The sequence below is a fragment of the Scyliorhinus canicula genome, chromosome 11, assembly GCF_902713615.1.
Source record: "Scyliorhinus canicula chromosome 11, sScyCan1.1, whole genome shotgun sequence".
NCBI lineage: Eukaryota > Metazoa > Chordata > Chondrichthyes > Carcharhiniformes > Scyliorhinidae > Scyliorhinus > Scyliorhinus canicula.
In genome coordinates, this window is record NC_052156.1 from 165,100,416 (window position 1) to 165,118,814 (window position 18,399).

Here is an 18,399-nt window from a genome sequence, read left to right on the forward strand (position 1 = left end):
TGCGACGTGCAAAAAAAATAAATTCACTGCTTACCGCAGTCAAAGATGTTTTGGAAATAATCTGTTTCAGGAGATTGGCTATTTATCCTCCTGACAGTTTCCACTTGCCCCAGCTGATTGAGAGAGGCAATGATGAGTAACGTTGACAATATGGAGCCCCTTCAAAGTGTGGACTTCAGTTCATGTCAACCACCTTGTTTCCCCCCTGCACCTGCATCTTTAATTCAGGTAACGTACACAGCCACTTGGAGAAAGGACCTTTCCTGGCATATAAATTAATTCAACTCCTCAAATGCTTCATGGTATAGCGGTAATGTCACTAAAACGGCAATCCCAGGCTAACCGTCTGGGAGCAGGGGTTCACATCCACCAAGGCAGCTAGTGGGCTTTGAATTCAACGACTAATGCACTTTCTCCCCGTGTCTGCGCGGGTTTGCTCCGGGTGCTCCGGTTTCCTCCCACAGTCCAAAGATGTGCAGGTTAGGTGGATTGGCCGTGATAAATTGTCCTTAGTGTCCAAAAAGGTTGAGAGGGGTTATTGGGTTAGGGGAATAGGGTGGAGGTGTGGGCTTAGGTAGGGTGCTCTTTCCAAGGGCCGGTACAGACTCGGTGGGCCGAATGGCCTCCTTCTGCACTGTAAATTCTATGATTCTATGACGACTATAGAACAGTACAGCACAGAACAGGCCCTTCGGCCCTCGATGTTGTGCCGAGCAATGATTACCCTACTCAAACCCACGTATCCACCCTATACCCGTAACCCAACAACCCCCCCTTAACCTTACTTTTTAGGACACTACGGGCAATTTATCATGGCCAATCCACCTAACAGCACATCTTTGGACTGTGGGAGGAAACCGGAGCACCCGGAGGAAACCCACGCACACACGGGGAGGACGTGCAGACTCCACACAGACAGTGACCCAGCCGGGAATCGAACCTGGGACCCTGGAGCTGTGAAGCATTTATGCTAACCACCATGCTACCCTGCTGCCCTATCTGGAATATAAAGCTAGTCTAAGTGATGAAAATCACAAAGTTATCATTGATTGTTGTAAAAACTCACCTGGTTCAGTCCTATCCTGTAGGGAAGGGAATCTGCCGTCCTTACCCGGTCTGGCCTGCATGTGACTCCAGATCCACAGCAATATGGGTGATTCTGAACTGCGCTCTGAACTGGCCGAGCGAGTCACTTGGTGATGGGCAGTAAATACTGGCTCAGCCAGCCCACATTCCAGGAAGGAATATGGGCTGGACTCTCTGAACCCCCGCCCTGGTCGGAGGCGGGGCGATCAGAGACTGGGGGATCAATTCTAGAAATCTCGAAGAACAAGGACCTGGATTTTAAAGTAGAGATAATGGCGAAGCTATCTTGCAGCACTTAACTGTTGTTAATCGGACATGCAATTGTAATTCTAGTGACCAAACGCACGCAGTTAACCACAGAAATCAGGAAGCTGCTGTCAGGGATGGCTTGTTCTTCAAGAAGCTTCACTGTAATAGTATCTTACTCAGAGAACAATGTAAAGTTGTTTCAGTGCCCCAGATACAAGCTAAACTTACCAGAATATATTAGGACATGTCTGTTTCAGTAGAAGTTAATTTCTAATAGCTTAATAAGACTTAATTACGGCCAAACAAACTGTCTGGCACTGAAAATGGACTTTTACAAGTGTGGAGGCTCATTCCTTCAAGCACATTCATTATTGTAAATTATAAGCTGGCATCGGCAGTCTGTGCACATCAAATCCTTATTTTTTAAAAGAAGAATTATATTTTGATTCAATAAAGGTTGCTTTTCAAAACAAAATAATAAAAGTGGAAAACAAGTAATTTATCTTCAAATAAAAATCCAAAAATAAACCTAAAATAGAAATTCTGGGCAAAGGGAAATGCTCCAAATTTGAGTCTCACTATTTGCACATGCTGGAAGAGCAGAGATTCAAAATGCTAAAGATACTCAACAGATCTGACTGCACCAATGGAGAGAGAAACAGAGCGAGCCTTTCGGGCGGATGATCATTTTCCAGTTCTGACAAGCGTTCATTGATCTAAAACAATGGGCTTATTTTTCAAAAGACCAAGGAGAGGGGAGCCAGGATTTAAAAATCGCGGTCCCCTTGGTCATCTCAGGATCCCAATGCCTTTTGGGTTAGATTACAATTTTCCAAGGGCAGCAGGGGGAGGGAGTCCCTTAGGAGGTGGTTAAGAGACACCTACATCCCCAGCTGCAATTTAGAATTTTTACTCCAGTGAACCCGGACGACCTGGTGGACATTAGTGAACAGCTACCAGGTTCGCTTGGAGGGGGCCTTCAGAAACTTTCCCTCTGTTTTGTTAAGAATGACCTTTCCTGGACCTTCTCGCACCAGTTCCAGTGTTTTACTGTAACCTAACTACAGGTGTAGCTGGCCCTCTGGCGAGCTGCCTGCTCTCCACAGCAAAACAGCAGCAACCTCCAAAATGGCTGCCGCTTGCCTTTGTCACTGACGCCAGGTAGGCAGCTCCTCCCCTACTGGAAGCGCTCAGAACCTCCAATTGGCTGCCAAGCTCATCTCGTGCCCAATTAATTCATTTGAATTTAAAAATAGCGCTGCACGAGCGATGGGCACAGGGTAATGGGCCGGAACCCATCTGGGTGTTGGCTTCCTAATCCCACAGGTATTAACTGTCTTCCTCTCCCCACAGAGGCCGCCTGGCCTGTTGAGTATTTCCAGAACTTTCTGCTCTTACTTTGGAAAAACACTCGTCCACCGCCAATGATTTTCTATCCATTAAAATGGATGAAAGCCCAGGATTCCCAATATAGGAGGCTGGTGGATGAGGTTCCCGGTCGGAAGTGAGAATTGGAAAAGCTGCCCCTTAAATGTCTGCAGATTGACTGGGTATGGTTACATCATGCAGTTTCAACCTGATCGGGTTCAAATGTCATACAATGGCCATTTAAACAAGTGCATTAACCACAGCAGTGCGAGAGGATATCAAACTTCGAGCTTGGTTCAAAAGCCCGCTCGCATTCGAGCATTCACGTGTTTTATTTGAACTGACAAACCTTAAAAGTTGATGCAAATCCAGATTTGTTGCAGTGTTTCAAAGAATGTGGAAGTACAACATTTAGTATCTCAACAACAAACTAAGATAAATTTGTAGCCAATATGACACATAAAGTATCACACAACCTTTAATTTAGTCACTTCCCGGCATATATTCTTCAACGGGCTTGGACAATGTTATAAAATCTGATTTCATTAATGTCATCTGATGTGTCTCCAGGCACAGAGCCAAGCAGTAGCTCTGTCTGTGGCTAGATTGGGTTCTCAAAGCCCACCTTCAGATTTAGTCCGCGGACACCCATCCACAATGGGAGTTATTGTACAGACTGTACCACAGCCGCAGCCTGGTTGGCCTTGGTGACATTGCTGATATTGGGCGCCTGCACCAGACTCCTTGGCCAGTCAGGATATGGTTCAAAAGGGCCTTCTGTCGCCGTGGGAGATCAAAGCCAGGTGTACGAGCCGTGGGGTCTACGCTGAGAGAGTGGATGTGGTGGATGTTTTCTCCTATTAATCCTACAGCCATAGATCCTTAGATATATAGCACAGTGGTTTGCATTGTTGCTTCATAGCATGAGGGACCCGGGTTCGATTCCCGGCTTGGGTCACTGTCTGTGCGGAGTGGGCACGTTCTCCCCGTGTCTGCGTGAGTTTCCTCCGGGTGCTCCGGTTTCCTCCCACAAGTCCCGAAAGACGTGCTGTTAGGTGAATTGGGCATTCTGAATTCTCCCTCTGTGTCTACCCGAACTGACGGCGGAATGTGGAAACTAGGAGCTTTTCACAGTAACTTCATTACAGTGTCAATGTAAGCCTACTTGTGGCAATAATAAAGATTATTATTATTAGTACATTACTCATTGGTGTGGTGGCTTTAACCATATGGGGTGGTGTGAGGGAAGGTGTGTGGCCGGTGTATTGAGGGGGCAATTGAATAAGGGCAGGCTTTAGCTGGAGCATCTCCAGCAGCTTGCCTGTTGCACTTTCCTCCTTATGTTGGGGGTGGGGGGGAACAATGTTGCTGAGGACTGGGAGCCAGGGGAGCTAAGCTGGTCGACCTGTGATGATGCACATTGTTCAGTTGAAAATAAGGATGAGCTCATGCCGCCCAGCTACCAGCATCCAAGTCATCGTTTCTTCTCACAGAACAACTACAGCGCAGAAAGAGGCCCACTGCCCACTGGCGCATACGCCAACTCTCTGCAGAGTAACTCCTTTAATCCCGCCCATTCCCTGTAGCCCTGCAAATGTTTCCCGACTTAATACTTATCTGATTCCCCAATGAGGGAAAAAGAAATGAATGACTTGATTTTGCCAAACAAACTGGATTTGAAGAATGCAAGCAATCTCTGAGTCGAAGGTGGATTTCCCAGCAAGGTAACGTGTAGTGGATTGTGGGTGAACTAAACTGAGGTGATTACAAAGTCACTCAGCACTAAACAGTCTGGTTATTAATAAGACCATAAGAAGTAGAATGGGAATAGCCCATTCAGCCCTTCGAGCCTGCTCCACCACTTCATAAGATCGTGGCCGATCTAACCCTCACTCAACTCTCTATCCTGACATCCCTCCGTAACCCTCAATTCCCCGACTCATTAAAATGTTCAAGGACTCGGCCTCTGAAGCTTCCCGGGATATAGAATTGCAAAGATTCCCCACCCTTTGAGAGAAGAAACCCTTCCTCAAAACCGTCCGAAAGGGGCTCACTCTGCGGCTGTGCAATAATAAATGTGAAATTTGGAGGTCACTTACTTCACACAGAAGTACAACACGACTGGTCCTGACTTTTTGGGGAAGTCATGCTCCAGCACTCTCCGATCTAACTGTAGCCAGCTGAAATGTGCACTGGATGAGGAGGAAGAAAGGGAGACAGCGTTAGCACAAGTATTGACCCAACCAGCAATATCTCAGTATAAAGAAGCAGAACATCGCAACTGTGTAATAAGCACATAAAATGATGGAGACACACAGCAGATACCCTGGGTGTGATGGTGAGGATTCGCAATCCAGTCGAGCAATGGAAACCCGGGGAATATTTCTTCATCCAAATCTCCTTTGGTTCAATACCTGTACTTCCTGTCTCAGGAGGGCAAAAGGTTTGAGATGCTTTTAACTGGTACCCTTGACAGTGTAATCTATTGGCCAGAGCTCCCTGCACCCCCCCCCCCCTCCCCCAGGTGGTGGGTATGGAGGGTGGGGGTGGGGTACGGAGGCTACTAGCTTCATGGAAGCAGCCTCCCTACGCAGTTGGGGGTGGGGGCTATTGGAGTCACAGGAAAGGCAGCCCCCCCCCCCCCATCTCTCTCCATTGGGATTTGCCCGCTGATCGACGGGGGTCTTCCACCCTTGGCCATCCAGAATTTCCAACGGCATTTACCCTCTGAGGCCTCCTCAGCAGAGCGCACCCCGCCCAGCTAGGCTGCTGATTCGTCAGAGCCGCCAGCTCTCTGATGGGTAGCATTGGGAGCCACCCATGATCCTTAATTGGACGGCGAGCCTGGACAAAAAGGAGGCCGCCTGCCTCTGGTTAAATCACTGAGCCGGCCCTATTGGCGGACGTGCGAGCTCCGGACGCCACCTTGTCCTGACCTCCGGAACCCGAATCCCATGGGAAAACCAACCCAATACTGACACTGATTTTATCACCAACAATCAATACTTCCAAAGATAGAATTAAAATCATAAATAATGCCAAATTCCATTTGGAAGATGTGTTCCCTAATTTCAGGAGGGAATGTAAACCACAGTCAGACATGATTTGTTCCCCACAAACCATCCAACCCTCATCCATGGGCTTCCGGCTCGTTGGGAATTTCACATTTCAAGATCCCAATTTCACCAATTGAGGAAGGATCCCAGACACTTTCATAATGGCAGCTGGTTGGCAGAGACAGGATGGGACTCAAGTTACCTAAACCTCATAAAGATTCAAATATAAGCAAGCACTATCTTTTTATTACTGATCATTTCCCCCTCCCCCTCAATCTCTGCAATTACCTCCAACCCTACCACCTACTGAGAGATCTCCACTCTTCCAATTCTGGCTTCTTTACATCCCCGATTTTAACTATCGCACCGTGACCACTGCTGTCTGTGCCTTAACCTGTCGAATGTCCTTTCCTAAACGCCCAAGGAAAATCCTGAGGCGTTTTATACATATGTAAAGAGCAAGAAGGTAGCCAGAGAAAGGGTTGGCCAATTCAAGGATATTAGAGGGAATGGGAGAGATACTAAATGAATACTTTGCATCAATATTCATCAAAGAGAAGTACTCGGTGGATGAGGAGTATAGACTAGAGTGTGTCAATATTCTGAGTCATGTTGATATTAATAATAAGTGTTGGGCATCTTAAAAAGCATTAAAGTAGATAAGTCCCCAGGGCCTGATGGGATCTATCCCAGAATACTAAGGGAGGCAAGGGAGGAAATTGCTGGGGCGTTGACAGTAATCTTTGTATCCTCATTGGTTACAGGTGAAGTTCCAGAGGACTGGAGAGTAGCCAATGTTGTTCCATTGTTTAAGAAGGGCAGCAGGGATAATCCAGGAAATTATAGGCCAGTGAGCCTTACGTCAGTGATAGGGAAGTTATTGGAAAAGATTCTTAGAGATAGGATTTACTCACATTTGTGAACAAAGAATCTATTAGTGTTGGACAGCATGGTTTTGTGAAGGGGAGGTCATGCCTCACTAATTTGATTGGGTTTTTCGAGGAAGTGGCACAGATGATATATGAGGGAAAGGCAGTAAATGTTGTATACATGGACTGCAATAAAGCCTTTGACAGGGTACCTCATGGCAGACTGGTACAAACGGTGAAGTCACATGGGATCAGAGGAGAGCTGGCAAGTTGGATACAGAACTGGCTTGGGCACAGAAGAGAGAGGTTAGCTGTAGAAGGGTGCTTTTCTGAATGGAAAGCTGTTGTTCATGGTGTATATAAATGATTTGGAAGAAAATGTAGCTGGTCTGATTAGTAAGTTTGCAGACAACACAAAAGTTGGTGGAGTTGCGGATAGTGAAGAGGATTGTCAGAGGATATAGCAGGATATAAACTGGTTGGAGTTTAATCCGGACAAGTGTGAGGTAATGCACTTTGGAAGGTCTAATGCATGTAGGAATCACACAATAAATGGTAGAACTTTTGCGAGTATTGACAGGCAGAGAGATCTGGGCATGCATGTCCACGATCACTGAAGGTGGCAACTCATGTGAATCAGGTGGTTAAGAAGGCATACGGCATGCTGGCCTTCATCGATCGGGGCATTAAATATAAAAATTGGCAAGTCATTTTGCAGCTGTACAGGACCTTAGTTAGGCCTCATTTGGGATATTATGTCCAATTCTGGTCGCCACATGACCGGAAGGATGTGGAGGCTTTGGAGAGGGTTCAGAAGCGGGGTTTACCAGGATGTTGCCTGGTATGGAGGGCATTAGCTATGAGGAGAGGTTCGATAAACTCGGTCTGTTCTCACTGGAACGAGGTTGAGAGGGGACCTGATAGAGGTCTACAAGATTATGAGTGGCATGGACAGAGTAGATAGTCAGATGCTCTTTCCCAGGGGAGGAGAGTCAAGTACTAGGGGGCATAGGTTTAAAGTGCATGGGGAAAAGTTTAGAACTGATGTGTGAGGCAGGTTTTTTTACAGAGAGGGTGGTAAATATATGGAACCCGCTGCCTGAGGAGGTGGTGGGAGCAGATACGATAGCGGCGTTTAATTTTTTTTTGAATAAATTTAGAATACCCAATTCATTTTTTTCCAATTAAGGGGCAATTTAGCGTATCCAATCCACCTAACCTGCACATCATTGGGTTGTGGGGGTGAAACCCACGCAGACACGGGGAGAATGTGTAAACTCCACACTGACAGTGACCCAGGGCCGGGATCGAACCTGGGACCTCGGCGCCGTGGCTAACCCAATGCGCCACAGTGCTGCCCCGATAGCGGAATTTAAGGGGCATCTAGACAAATATATGAATAGGGTGGGAATGGAAGGATACGGACTCTGTAAGTGCAGACAGTTTTAGTTTAGGCAGTTATCATGGTCGGCGCAGGCTTGGAGGGCCGAAGGGCCTGTTCCTGTGCTGTTCTTTGGACTTTGTGAACCGCGTCCGCTCTCTGCCTTGTTTTCCTCCTTTAAGGCACATTCTAAAATCTACTGCTTCGGCCAAAGTTTTGTTCATTTGACCCAATATTTCCTTGTGTGACTTGGTGTCACCTTGTGTTTCATATCGCTCCTGTCGCACACTTTGGGACAGCTTACTGAGTTAAAGCAGCTATTGAGAGAAATTCGGTAACTCAGGGAAGAAGGAACGGTCACACGGTCTCGGACACGTTTAACTCTGTCTCTCGCTCCACAGACGCGGCCAAACCTGCTGCGTTTAACCAGCATCCCGTTTTTATTTCCGATTTCCAGCATCTGGATGATAAGGGAATAGTGTAGATGGGCTTTTGAGTGGTTTCACAGGTCGGTGCAACATCGAGGGCCGAAGGGCCTGTACTGCGCTGTAATGTTGTATGCTCTATCTGTAGTATTTTGCTTTTATTTAATACATAACAAGTGTTGGACACATGGGCTATACAAGTCTGGACAAAGAAAGGAAAGGGGTGGGAGTGGATGCCATAGTTTAAATACAGGAAACAAGGAGTTGCAATAGATAAAGTGTTTATAATTCAGCACATGATATCTTAAGATAATTCCTGCGTCCACTCCCCATTGAGAAACTTTAATTCCTGTTGGCAGGTTTTGGTCATGCTTTTATGTCAACATTTAAAATTAAAAGTGCCGATGTGCATAAAAATATCGGAAATAGGAGCTGGGGTCGGCCAGACAGGAGTGGAGCTTGCTCATGGCTGATCTATTTTAACACCATTGTTCCGCATGATCCCCATTTCCCTGAACATCTTCAATATCTAAAAATCTATCGACCTCTGTCTTGAATTTACTCAATGACTTAGCAGCTCTGGAGTGGCGAATTTCAAATATTCATTTTCCTCTGAGTGAAGAAATTCCTCCTTGTCTCTGTTCTAAATGACCTTCTCCGTCTTCAGAGGCTGCGGGCGCGATTTAATGGGAAAAAAAGCAGAGTCCCGTTTTGAGTGTTTCCCGGCGCCCGACCCCTCTATCAAACGGGACTCTTTTGTTCTCTGGCCACGGCCACACTAAGCTTCATTTGATCAGCTGGTCAGTACAGGAAGAGATTGGAGTATCCCGATCTCTGAATCCCACCCACCGCAGACTCCAGACCCCTCCCCCAGCAGCCTAACCTACTTGTCAGGAGGTCCTTGAGACCACCCACCCTCACCCCATCTCATAAGGGAACACCCCCCCCCCCCCCCCCCCCCCCCCCCCCGGGTCCAAACTCCGGCACGGGAAACCTGACACCTAGCGGCCTTGACACTGCCAACCTGGCAGTGCCAGCTGGTCACCCTGTCAGTGCTGGTGTGCTGGGTGACTACCAGGTTGGCCGGGTGGCAGTGCCAAGGAGCCCAGGTGGCAGCAGGAGTGCCAGGGTATCACCCTGCCAACGGCCTGACCACCCGGGGGTCTCCGATGGCTTAGGAGACGCCCCCCCCCCTCTCCCCAGATGCCATTACACCTGGCCCATGTTTGTGGAAACCAGTGCTAAACGGTGCCAAGACGTGGGCACACAGGCATGGGCATTCGATCCTTAGCTTTGGGAGACTCCGGACAGGGATATTTAAGTGAGCCTAACTGCTCATTTAAATATGCAAATCTGGATTCCACCCAGTGAAGGCGAGATCCAGAGGCAGCCAGATGGCGCCAGAGCGAGGTGACTCTCTGTGAGCTCTCCCTAACAGATCTTTTAAAATTTAATTCGAAGACAAACATTATTACCACACTGTGTACCCTGTGTTGCCCTATTATGTATTTTCTTTTATTTCCTTTTCTTTTCATGTACTTGATGAGCTGCTCGCAGAAAAATACTTTTCACTGTACCTCGGTACACGTGACTGTTATGTTACTGGAAAGAATGCTAGAAGTCATCCAGTTGTTGAAGTAAGGTTTATTGTGCTACACAACTTAAATGATTGCATCAGCTCTTACTTACAGAACTGCACTTGTAAAGGTTACACTTCTCTATGCTCTGCAACTAGGCCTGACCACACTAGCAGCCCTGAGCTCACTTCCGTCCCTGTTCTCCTCACCGTCTATTCAGCCAAAGTGAGGGGGGAGGGCCTTCGGCGTCACTCTTATACGTCCCCGTGCTGCTCCCTGGTGGTATTTACATTTCCCATCAGCCCCTTCTGTACACACTCAAGTGAGGATCACTACAGTTACAATAAACAAATCCAATCCAAATCCAATCATGAAGTCTCGCAAGGCGTCGCAAATCTCGCGAGAGGCCTCTGAACACTGAATACTCTCACCATCTCCTTGGCTCGAAAAGAAGCCGTCACTCCAGGAAGCCTGGGAAACGTGCAGGCCTGATAGTGAGAGTGAAACAACGTGGCCCCAAAGCCCCTCTGCCCAGCTGACTCCGAGCTAATGTCCAATCTTTAGAAAACAAACTAGATGAACTTAAAGCCAGACTCACTTTTCAAAGAGAACTGAGGGACTGCTGTGTGCTGTGTTTCACGGAGACATGGCTGACTCCTGCTTAATCGGACTCTGCCCTACAACCAGAGGGCTTCTCAATCCACCCAATGGACCCTACGGCGGCCTTAGGCAAGGCTAGGGGAGATGGGTCTGCCTCCGAATCAACACCTCCTGGTGCCTAGATGCAGCAACACTGGCGAGTTTCTGCTCCCTGGACCTGGAATACCTGACGCTAAAATGCCATCCCTACTACCTTCCGCGGGAGTTCAGCTCCGTTATCCTGACGGCAGCTTACATCCCACCCCATGAGAACGTGAAAATTGCACTGGACAAAATATTCACCACCACAAATAGCCTTGAAACGAAACATCCCCAAGGCCTTGTTCATCGTAGCTGGGGATGTCAATCAGGCCAAGCTACCAAGTTACCACCAACACGTCACCTGTTCCACCAGGCACCCAAACATCCTGGACCACTGCTACACAAATATCAAACATGCCTCCCGCTCTACCGCCCGCCCACACTTTGGCAATCTGACCAAAAGGCTGTGCTCCTGCTCCCGGCTTCTCAGCAAAAACTGAAGCGGGAGAATCCGTCAAAGAAAGTTGTGCATTGTTGGTCTGAGGAATCGGATGATCTCCTACGGGACTGCTTAGAGTCAGTGGACTGGTCAGTGTTTAAAAACTCTGCGACCAGCCTGAGCGAGTACGCCACGACAGTAACTGACTTCATTAGTAAGTGTGTAGAAGACTGTGTGCCAAAGAAGCAAATCCGCATGTTTCCCAACGGGAAACCCTGGATGAACAGGGATATCCACTGCTTGCTGAAGTCTAGGTCTGAGGATTTCGAGTCAGGTGACCCTGATCTATTTAGGAAAGCCAGATATGATCTAAGGAGATCCATCAAAGATGCCAGAAGACAGTACGGGACCAAGCTCGAGTCCCAGCCTAGCTACACGGAACCCCGCCGACTATGGCAAGGTCTGCAAGACATAATGGGCTACAAGATGAAGACATGTAAAATCACCGGCTCCAATGCACCCCTCCCTGATGAGCTCAATGCATTCCATGCCCGCTTTGAGCAAGAGGTCAGCGAGAGTGCACCCTCCACCCCAGAAGCCTCGGATGAACTTGTATCTGAGATCATCATTGCAGATGTCAGAGCAGCCTTCTCAAAGGTCAACCCACGGAAAGCCACTGGCCCAGATGGGGTACCCGGATGGACACTCGGGTCTTGCGCGGATCAGCTGGCGGGGGGTATTCGCAGCCATCTTCAATCTCACTTTACCACAATCTGAGATCCCTATTGGCTTCAAGGCGACAACCATCATCCCTGTACCACAAAAAGCCAAGCAGCGTGCCTTAATGACTATCGTCCAGTGACTCCGACGTCCATCACCATGAAGTGCTTCGAAAGGTTAGTCATGGCACGAATCAACTCCAGCCTCCCGGATTGCCTTGATCCACAACAATTCATCTACCACAGGCCACAATCAGTAAGGATAGGCAACAACACCTCCTCCACGATCATCCACAAGGCTGTGTCCTCAGCCCCCTACTATACTCCTTATACACCTATAACTGTGGCCAAATTACCCTCCAACGCGATTTTCAAATTTGCTGATGACACCACCGTATTGGGTCGGATTTCAAACAATGACGAGACATAGAGAATCTGGTGAACAGGTGCGATGACAATAATCTCTCCCTCAATGTCAACAAAACGAAGGAGATTGTCATCGATTTCAGGAAGCGTAGAGGAGAACATGCCCCTGTCTATGGGAACGAAGTAGAAAGGGTCGAGAGCTTCAAGTTTTTAGGTCTCCAGATCACCAACAGCCTGTCCTGGTCCCCCCAGGCCGACACTATAGTTAAGAAAGCCCACCAATGACTCTACTTTCTCAGAAGACTAAGGAAATTTGGCATGTCACCTACAACTCTCACCAACTTCTACAGATGGACCATAGAAAACATTATTTCTGGTTGTATCACAGCTTGGTATGGAGCCTGCTCTGCCCAAGACCGCAGGAAACTACAAAAGGTCGTGAATGTAGCCCAGTCCATCAGGCAAACCAGCCTCCCATCCATTGACTCTGTCTATAATTCCCACTGCCTCAGAAAGGCAGCCAGCATAATTATGGACCCCACGCACTCCGTACAGACCCTCTTCCACCTTCTTCCATCAGGAAAAAGAGACCAAAGTTTGAGGTCACGTACCAACCGACTCAGGAACAGCTTCTTCCCTACCTCGTATTAAGTTGATCTTTTCTCTACAGCTTGCTATAACTGTAACATTATATTCTGCAATCTCTCCTTCCTTCCCTATGTATGGTATGCATTGTTTGTACAGAACGCAAGAAACAATACTTTTCACCGTATACTAATACATGCGACAATAATAAATCAAATCAAATCAAACCTTGCAAGATTTAATGGCCTTGTCGTGGCCAGAGTCGGGCACGTCGAGCTCATATGTTCGCGCCCTCATGTCTTCTGATTCTGGACCCCCCCCACCCCCCCGAGCCAGGGGAAACATCCTTTCTGCATCCCCCCTGTCGGGCTGCGTAAAAATTTGGTACGATTGAATTAGTTCACCTCTCAATCTTCTAAACTCTGGCGAATATAGGCCCAGTCTCCTCAATTTCCCCTCACGGGATACTCCTGGGATGTAAACGTATACAAATTCCCAAAGTACACAATTGCCAGCCAGAGTTTCCTGAAGAATCGACTGAATCACTCAAGGCGCATTTTGGTAAACTAATGTCCTTTTTGAAAAAAAAACCCAGGACATTTATCTGCGTCAGAATAAGATTTTAAACAAAAAAAATGATTCAAAAAATTACATATCTTACAATAACAAATTTTTCATCGAATAGAACATGGAATTTACAGTGCAGAAGGAGGCCATTCTGCCCATCGAGTCAGCACCAGCCCTAGCACCAGCACCCTACCCAAACCTTCACCCTATCCCTGTAACCCAGTAACCCCACCTAACCATTTTGGACATTCAGGGCAATTTAGCATGGCCAATCTATCCGACCGGCATATATCTTTGGACTGTGGGAGGAAACCGGAGCACCCGGAGGAAACTCACGCAGACATGGGGAGACTGTGCAGAGTCCGCACGGAGAGTGACCCGAGCCGGGAATCGAACCTGGGACCCTGGAGCTGTGAAGCAACAGTGCTAACCGTTGTGCTACCGTGCCGCCCTAATGTTTTTTTTAAATGCTGGGCCAGCATTTGTTGCCCACCTCGAAATACATTTGAACTGAGTGGTTTGCAAGGCCATTTCAGAGGGGGGCAATTATGAAGCACCCGCATTGCTGTGGGGTCTGGAGTGACATGTAGGCCAGACCGGGTAAGGACGGCAGATTTCCTTCCCTAAAGGGATATTAACGAACCAGATGGGCTTTTAGGACAATCACTGGTGGTTGTCATGGTCACCTTTGCTGAGCTTTCCATTCTAGATTTATTAATTAAATTTAAATCCCACCAGTTTCCATGGGATTTGAACCCACGTCCCCAGGGCTTCGATTGGATTTTTTTTTTTGCCTCACAGCAGCTGGGGAGAACGCTGAGCCACATTTGTGCGATTGGAGTGTTTGCAGTTGGCACCATCAGCCAGCATACGAACAGGAAAAGAATTGAGTATTTTCAAAAGACTTCCCAAGAAGTGGGAGATTAAACTGTCAACACTTTATGCCAGGAATTTCATTACACTTAAATAACAAACCCCATTTTCTATTTTGAACAATTTAGGCAGAGTAGATCTGGGATGGTGATTCCTTTGTTGATGGACAGAACAGAAATGGCTCTTTTTTTAAATATAGATGAAAATGTCAATTAAAGGTTCTCTCTCCTGAACCACCAGTGTGTTTTTCGATTTTTAATATTAAAATCTTCAAACAGATGTTTCTGAGTTTTTTTGAGCCATTTCTGTTTTGAGTAAATTTATATTGATGAATAAATCTGCAGCCTCGCTGATATTGCACTAAATCGTTCATTCCTGATGCACATCAGGAGTGAGTCGGGAAACCTTGCAACCAGTGATTTTCTAATCCCTCACTTCAAGAGGCGGAAGATGAGCCCTCACAGTCACCATGGTAACACCACGAGAGATCTGCTGGTAATTAAATACAAATAAAACATATTGCTTTATGGAAGTAAAGAAGTTTTCTGCCATGTCAACTTGGCAGAGCTCTCGTTTCCGAGTGAGAGGTTGCCATGCCAAATGTTCGAGTGCAGAACCAAGGTAGCGAATGTGCTACTTTGGACGTGATGTCGAACGGAAGAGTGGGCGACTGAACTGGGCCACTGACACTCCTTAATAAGCATGAGGCAGCATGAGACTACCGACCAACATTCCTCTCCCAGCCAACATCAGCTGAACAGAATTAGCTGATCGTGCATCCAACTGCAGTTGGGGGCACCTTGCTGTCGGCAAAATGATGACTGGGGTTTTGTGTTTAACAAGAGAGCACTTTCGAGAGTTGTAGAGGCGTGGAATGCCCTGCCTGCATCAGTAGTGGACTCGCCAACATTAAGGGCATTTAAATGGTCTTTGGATAAACATGGATGATAAGGGAATAGTGTAGATGGGCTTTAGATTGGTTTCACAGGTCGGCGCAACACCGAGGGCCGAAGGGCCTGTACTACGCTGTAATGTTCTGATGTAATGTTCTAATGTACTTCTGTTGAAGTCAAAATATTCTGAAGTTATTCGATGTAGAGCATATTGATAATCTTCCAAAAGGTATGAGATGCGGCGGCATTGTAGCACGGTGGCTAGCACTGTTGCTTCACAGGTCCAGGGTCCCAGGTTCGATTCCGGCTTGGATCACTGTCTGTGCGGAGTCTGCACATTCTCCCCGTGTCTGCGTGGGTTTCCTCCGGGTGCTCCGGTTTCCTCCCACAGTCCAAAGATGTGCAGGTTGGGTGGATTAGCCAGGCTAAATTGCCCCTTAGTGTCCAAAAAGGTTTGGTAGGGTTACTGGGACAGGGTGGAGGTGTGGGCTTAAGTAGGATGCACTTTCCAATGGCTAGTGCAAACGCGATGGGCCGAATGGTCTCCTTCTGCGCTGTAAATTCTATGATTCTATGATGAGATATATTTGTGTATAACTGCTAGCCTCATTATTCTATCTTTCCAGTTACCGGCCTGTTTTCTACTTGCTTCAGATGATGAATTAAGGCTGAGATTTGCTGCTCCCTCCCACAGTGTCTCGCTCTGTGTGTGTTACATTAGAAATGGCTGATTCTAGTGGTCACTACAAGCTGAGAAATATTCATCGATAAAAGGTTGAGAAGCAATTATGAGATGATTGCCGTTAACTCTTTGTAGTGTAGCAGCGTAACTCTTAATGTATTCATTAATTCCACTGTTTTTGAATCACACTTCTAGTTTTTCATGGGCAAGAGATGGGAAAGTATTGTAGCTGCTTCAGAAGATGACTCTATGTGTAATCTAGAGGGTTACAGGTTGTATTTTAAACTTGCCCGTTTTCAGTTAGTGGTCAGCTAGCTGGCCGAGGCAATGTGAACCGTTACCTGCTCCAGGTTTCATACTGACATTATAGAACATAGAACACTACAGCGCAGTACGGGCCCTTCGGCCCTCGATGTTGCGCCGACCTGTGAAACCATCTGAAGCCTATCTGACCTACACTATTCCATTTTCATCCATATGTCTATCCAGTGACCACTTAAATGCCCTTAAAGTTGGCGAGTCTACTACTGTTGCAGGCAGGGCGTTCCACACCCCTACTACTCTCTGAGTAAAGAGACATCTGTCCTATATCTACCACCCCTCAATTTAAAGCTATGTCCCCTCGTGTTGGTCATCACCATCCGAGGAAAAAGACTCTCACTGTCCACCCTATCTAACCCTCTGACTATCTTATATGTCTCTATTAAGTCACCTCTCAGCCTTCTCCTCTCTAATGGAAACAACCTCAATTCCCTGAGCCTTTCCTCGTAAGACCTTCCCGCCATACAACATTAATTACAAGATAGATACAGATCATCTATTTCACCCACCCAAGGATGGGGGAAAAGACCTTCGGCCGGATTCTCCGTTCCTGAGACTAAGTGTGGACGCCAGGGCAGGATTCGTGGAGTTTTGCGACAGTAAAACTGACGCCGCGCCTGGACTGATTCAGCGGCCGTGGAGGGGCTAGTACTGACGCCATGTGGAACGCGACCAATTCCAATGGAAAATGGTGCCTGACTCGCCGGGCCCGTGTTTGACACTCGGAAGCTGACCAGCTGCAGCTGCATCTACACAGTTCACTCCCCACACACACTCATCCCAGCCATGATGGCACTGGTTGCACTGGAGTGTGCCCATCCCGTTGATGGGTCAGCTGGAGACAGAGAGGGGGGGGGGGGGGGGTGGCCTGGGGGACATCCTAATGACCCGTGGCGCTCAGTTCACACTGGGCGTTAGGTGGCGTGAGCAGCTGCATGGCTGCCTTGCCGGCTGCGGCAACAGTGCTCCGTGCCCGACCACACAGCCCACCTCCTGGGCCACCCCGCTACTCCCCCCGGCCCTGGCAAAAGCCCCCGGCTAGCGGCACAGCTGCCAGCACACTATAGCGATGTTGGACACTTTCCGTACCCCCTCTCTCTCCCTCAGAAGCCAGAGTGCCTGTTTTTAAAAGCACAAGTGAACCACTGATGAGACCATCAATTCACGAGACACGTGCTTTAAGATATGAACAGTGGTTTTAATCTACTTACAACAGAGCCAGCCTGTAACACGATGAACCCTGGATGAACTGGTCGGCTGGCTCTGGGCATCAATCTTTATACAGCAGTCCAGGGGGAGGAGCTGTGGGTGGAGCCAAGGGTGGAGCCTGTACAAACTCCTATGCATTCCCAGGGCTACTCCCCCTAGTGGTCGGGCAACGCAACTGCGCTGACAATAATATGGTATCATATATATTAGTGTGAATTACATTCACCACAACCACGCCGTCGGGAACTCGCCCCAGTGGAGGCGGAGAATCGCGGAGGCCTCAGAGAATACCGGGTCAGGCCCGCTAATGACATGAAAACGGCATTTACTGTATGTGTGGAGTAGAACGCATTGCCGCCACTATCGAGGTGGCGGAGAATTGCGATTTGGCGTGAAATCCAGCGCCGGCCACGATTCCTGCGTCAAAACCTATTCTCTGCTCAATCACGTTTCCCGATTTCGGCGTCGGCCGACGGAGAATCCCGCTGCCTGTATCTTCCCACCCTCATGATACCGTCCAGCATCGCAGTGACTCTGCGCACCACCAATCAGCCAGGTCCTACTTCTGGAACTCCTCCATAAACTTTACCCATTCTGTCACTTTAAAAATCTCACTCGAACCTCTGTTTGATTTAACCTTCAGCCCAAAACATTTCCTTTCTGTCCTGCCACCTACTCCCATCACCGCACTTCGGGAAGTGACCTGGGACCTCTCTCTTTACAGAAAATAAATGCAGGTTCTTGTCTAACAAGAGTTAGATGGACTTGCGAAGAATTCTGCGAAGAACTTAGCATTGATACTGAATTTTTCATCTATTACTTTGACAATCGTCCTTTATTAGCCGCTTGTTCAATAACCTCATGGCTGAGACAAGTCATAATTGGAGTGTTAATTGTCAAGAACAAAGAAAATTTAATAATGTACTGCAATAATTCACTCACTTCTCCCTCATTCGTACACTCTTTTCTTCCCTGTCTTTCTCTCATGCTTTCTCTCCCTGATCCGCTCACTCTCCCTCCCTCACTGACACTCTCCCACCTTCTCTCACTCCT

At 47.7% G+C, this 18,399-nt stretch overlaps 1 protein-coding gene across 8 annotated transcripts in view; it reads right to left on the reverse strand.

Annotated features, from left to right (window-relative positions):
- frmd4a (FERM domain containing 4A) overlaps positions 1-18,399 on the reverse strand; it is a 734,343-nt gene that overhangs the window by 209,973 nt on the left and 505,971 nt on the right. For all 8 annotated transcript variants that reach the window (XM_038811950.1, XM_038811947.1, XM_038811948.1 and 5 more), the window contains one exon: positions 4,803-4,895. In XM_038811950.1, the coding sequence (XP_038667878.1) occupies positions 4,803-4,895 (93 nt within the window). The remainder of the gene's footprint in view (positions 1-4,802; positions 4,896-18,399) is intronic.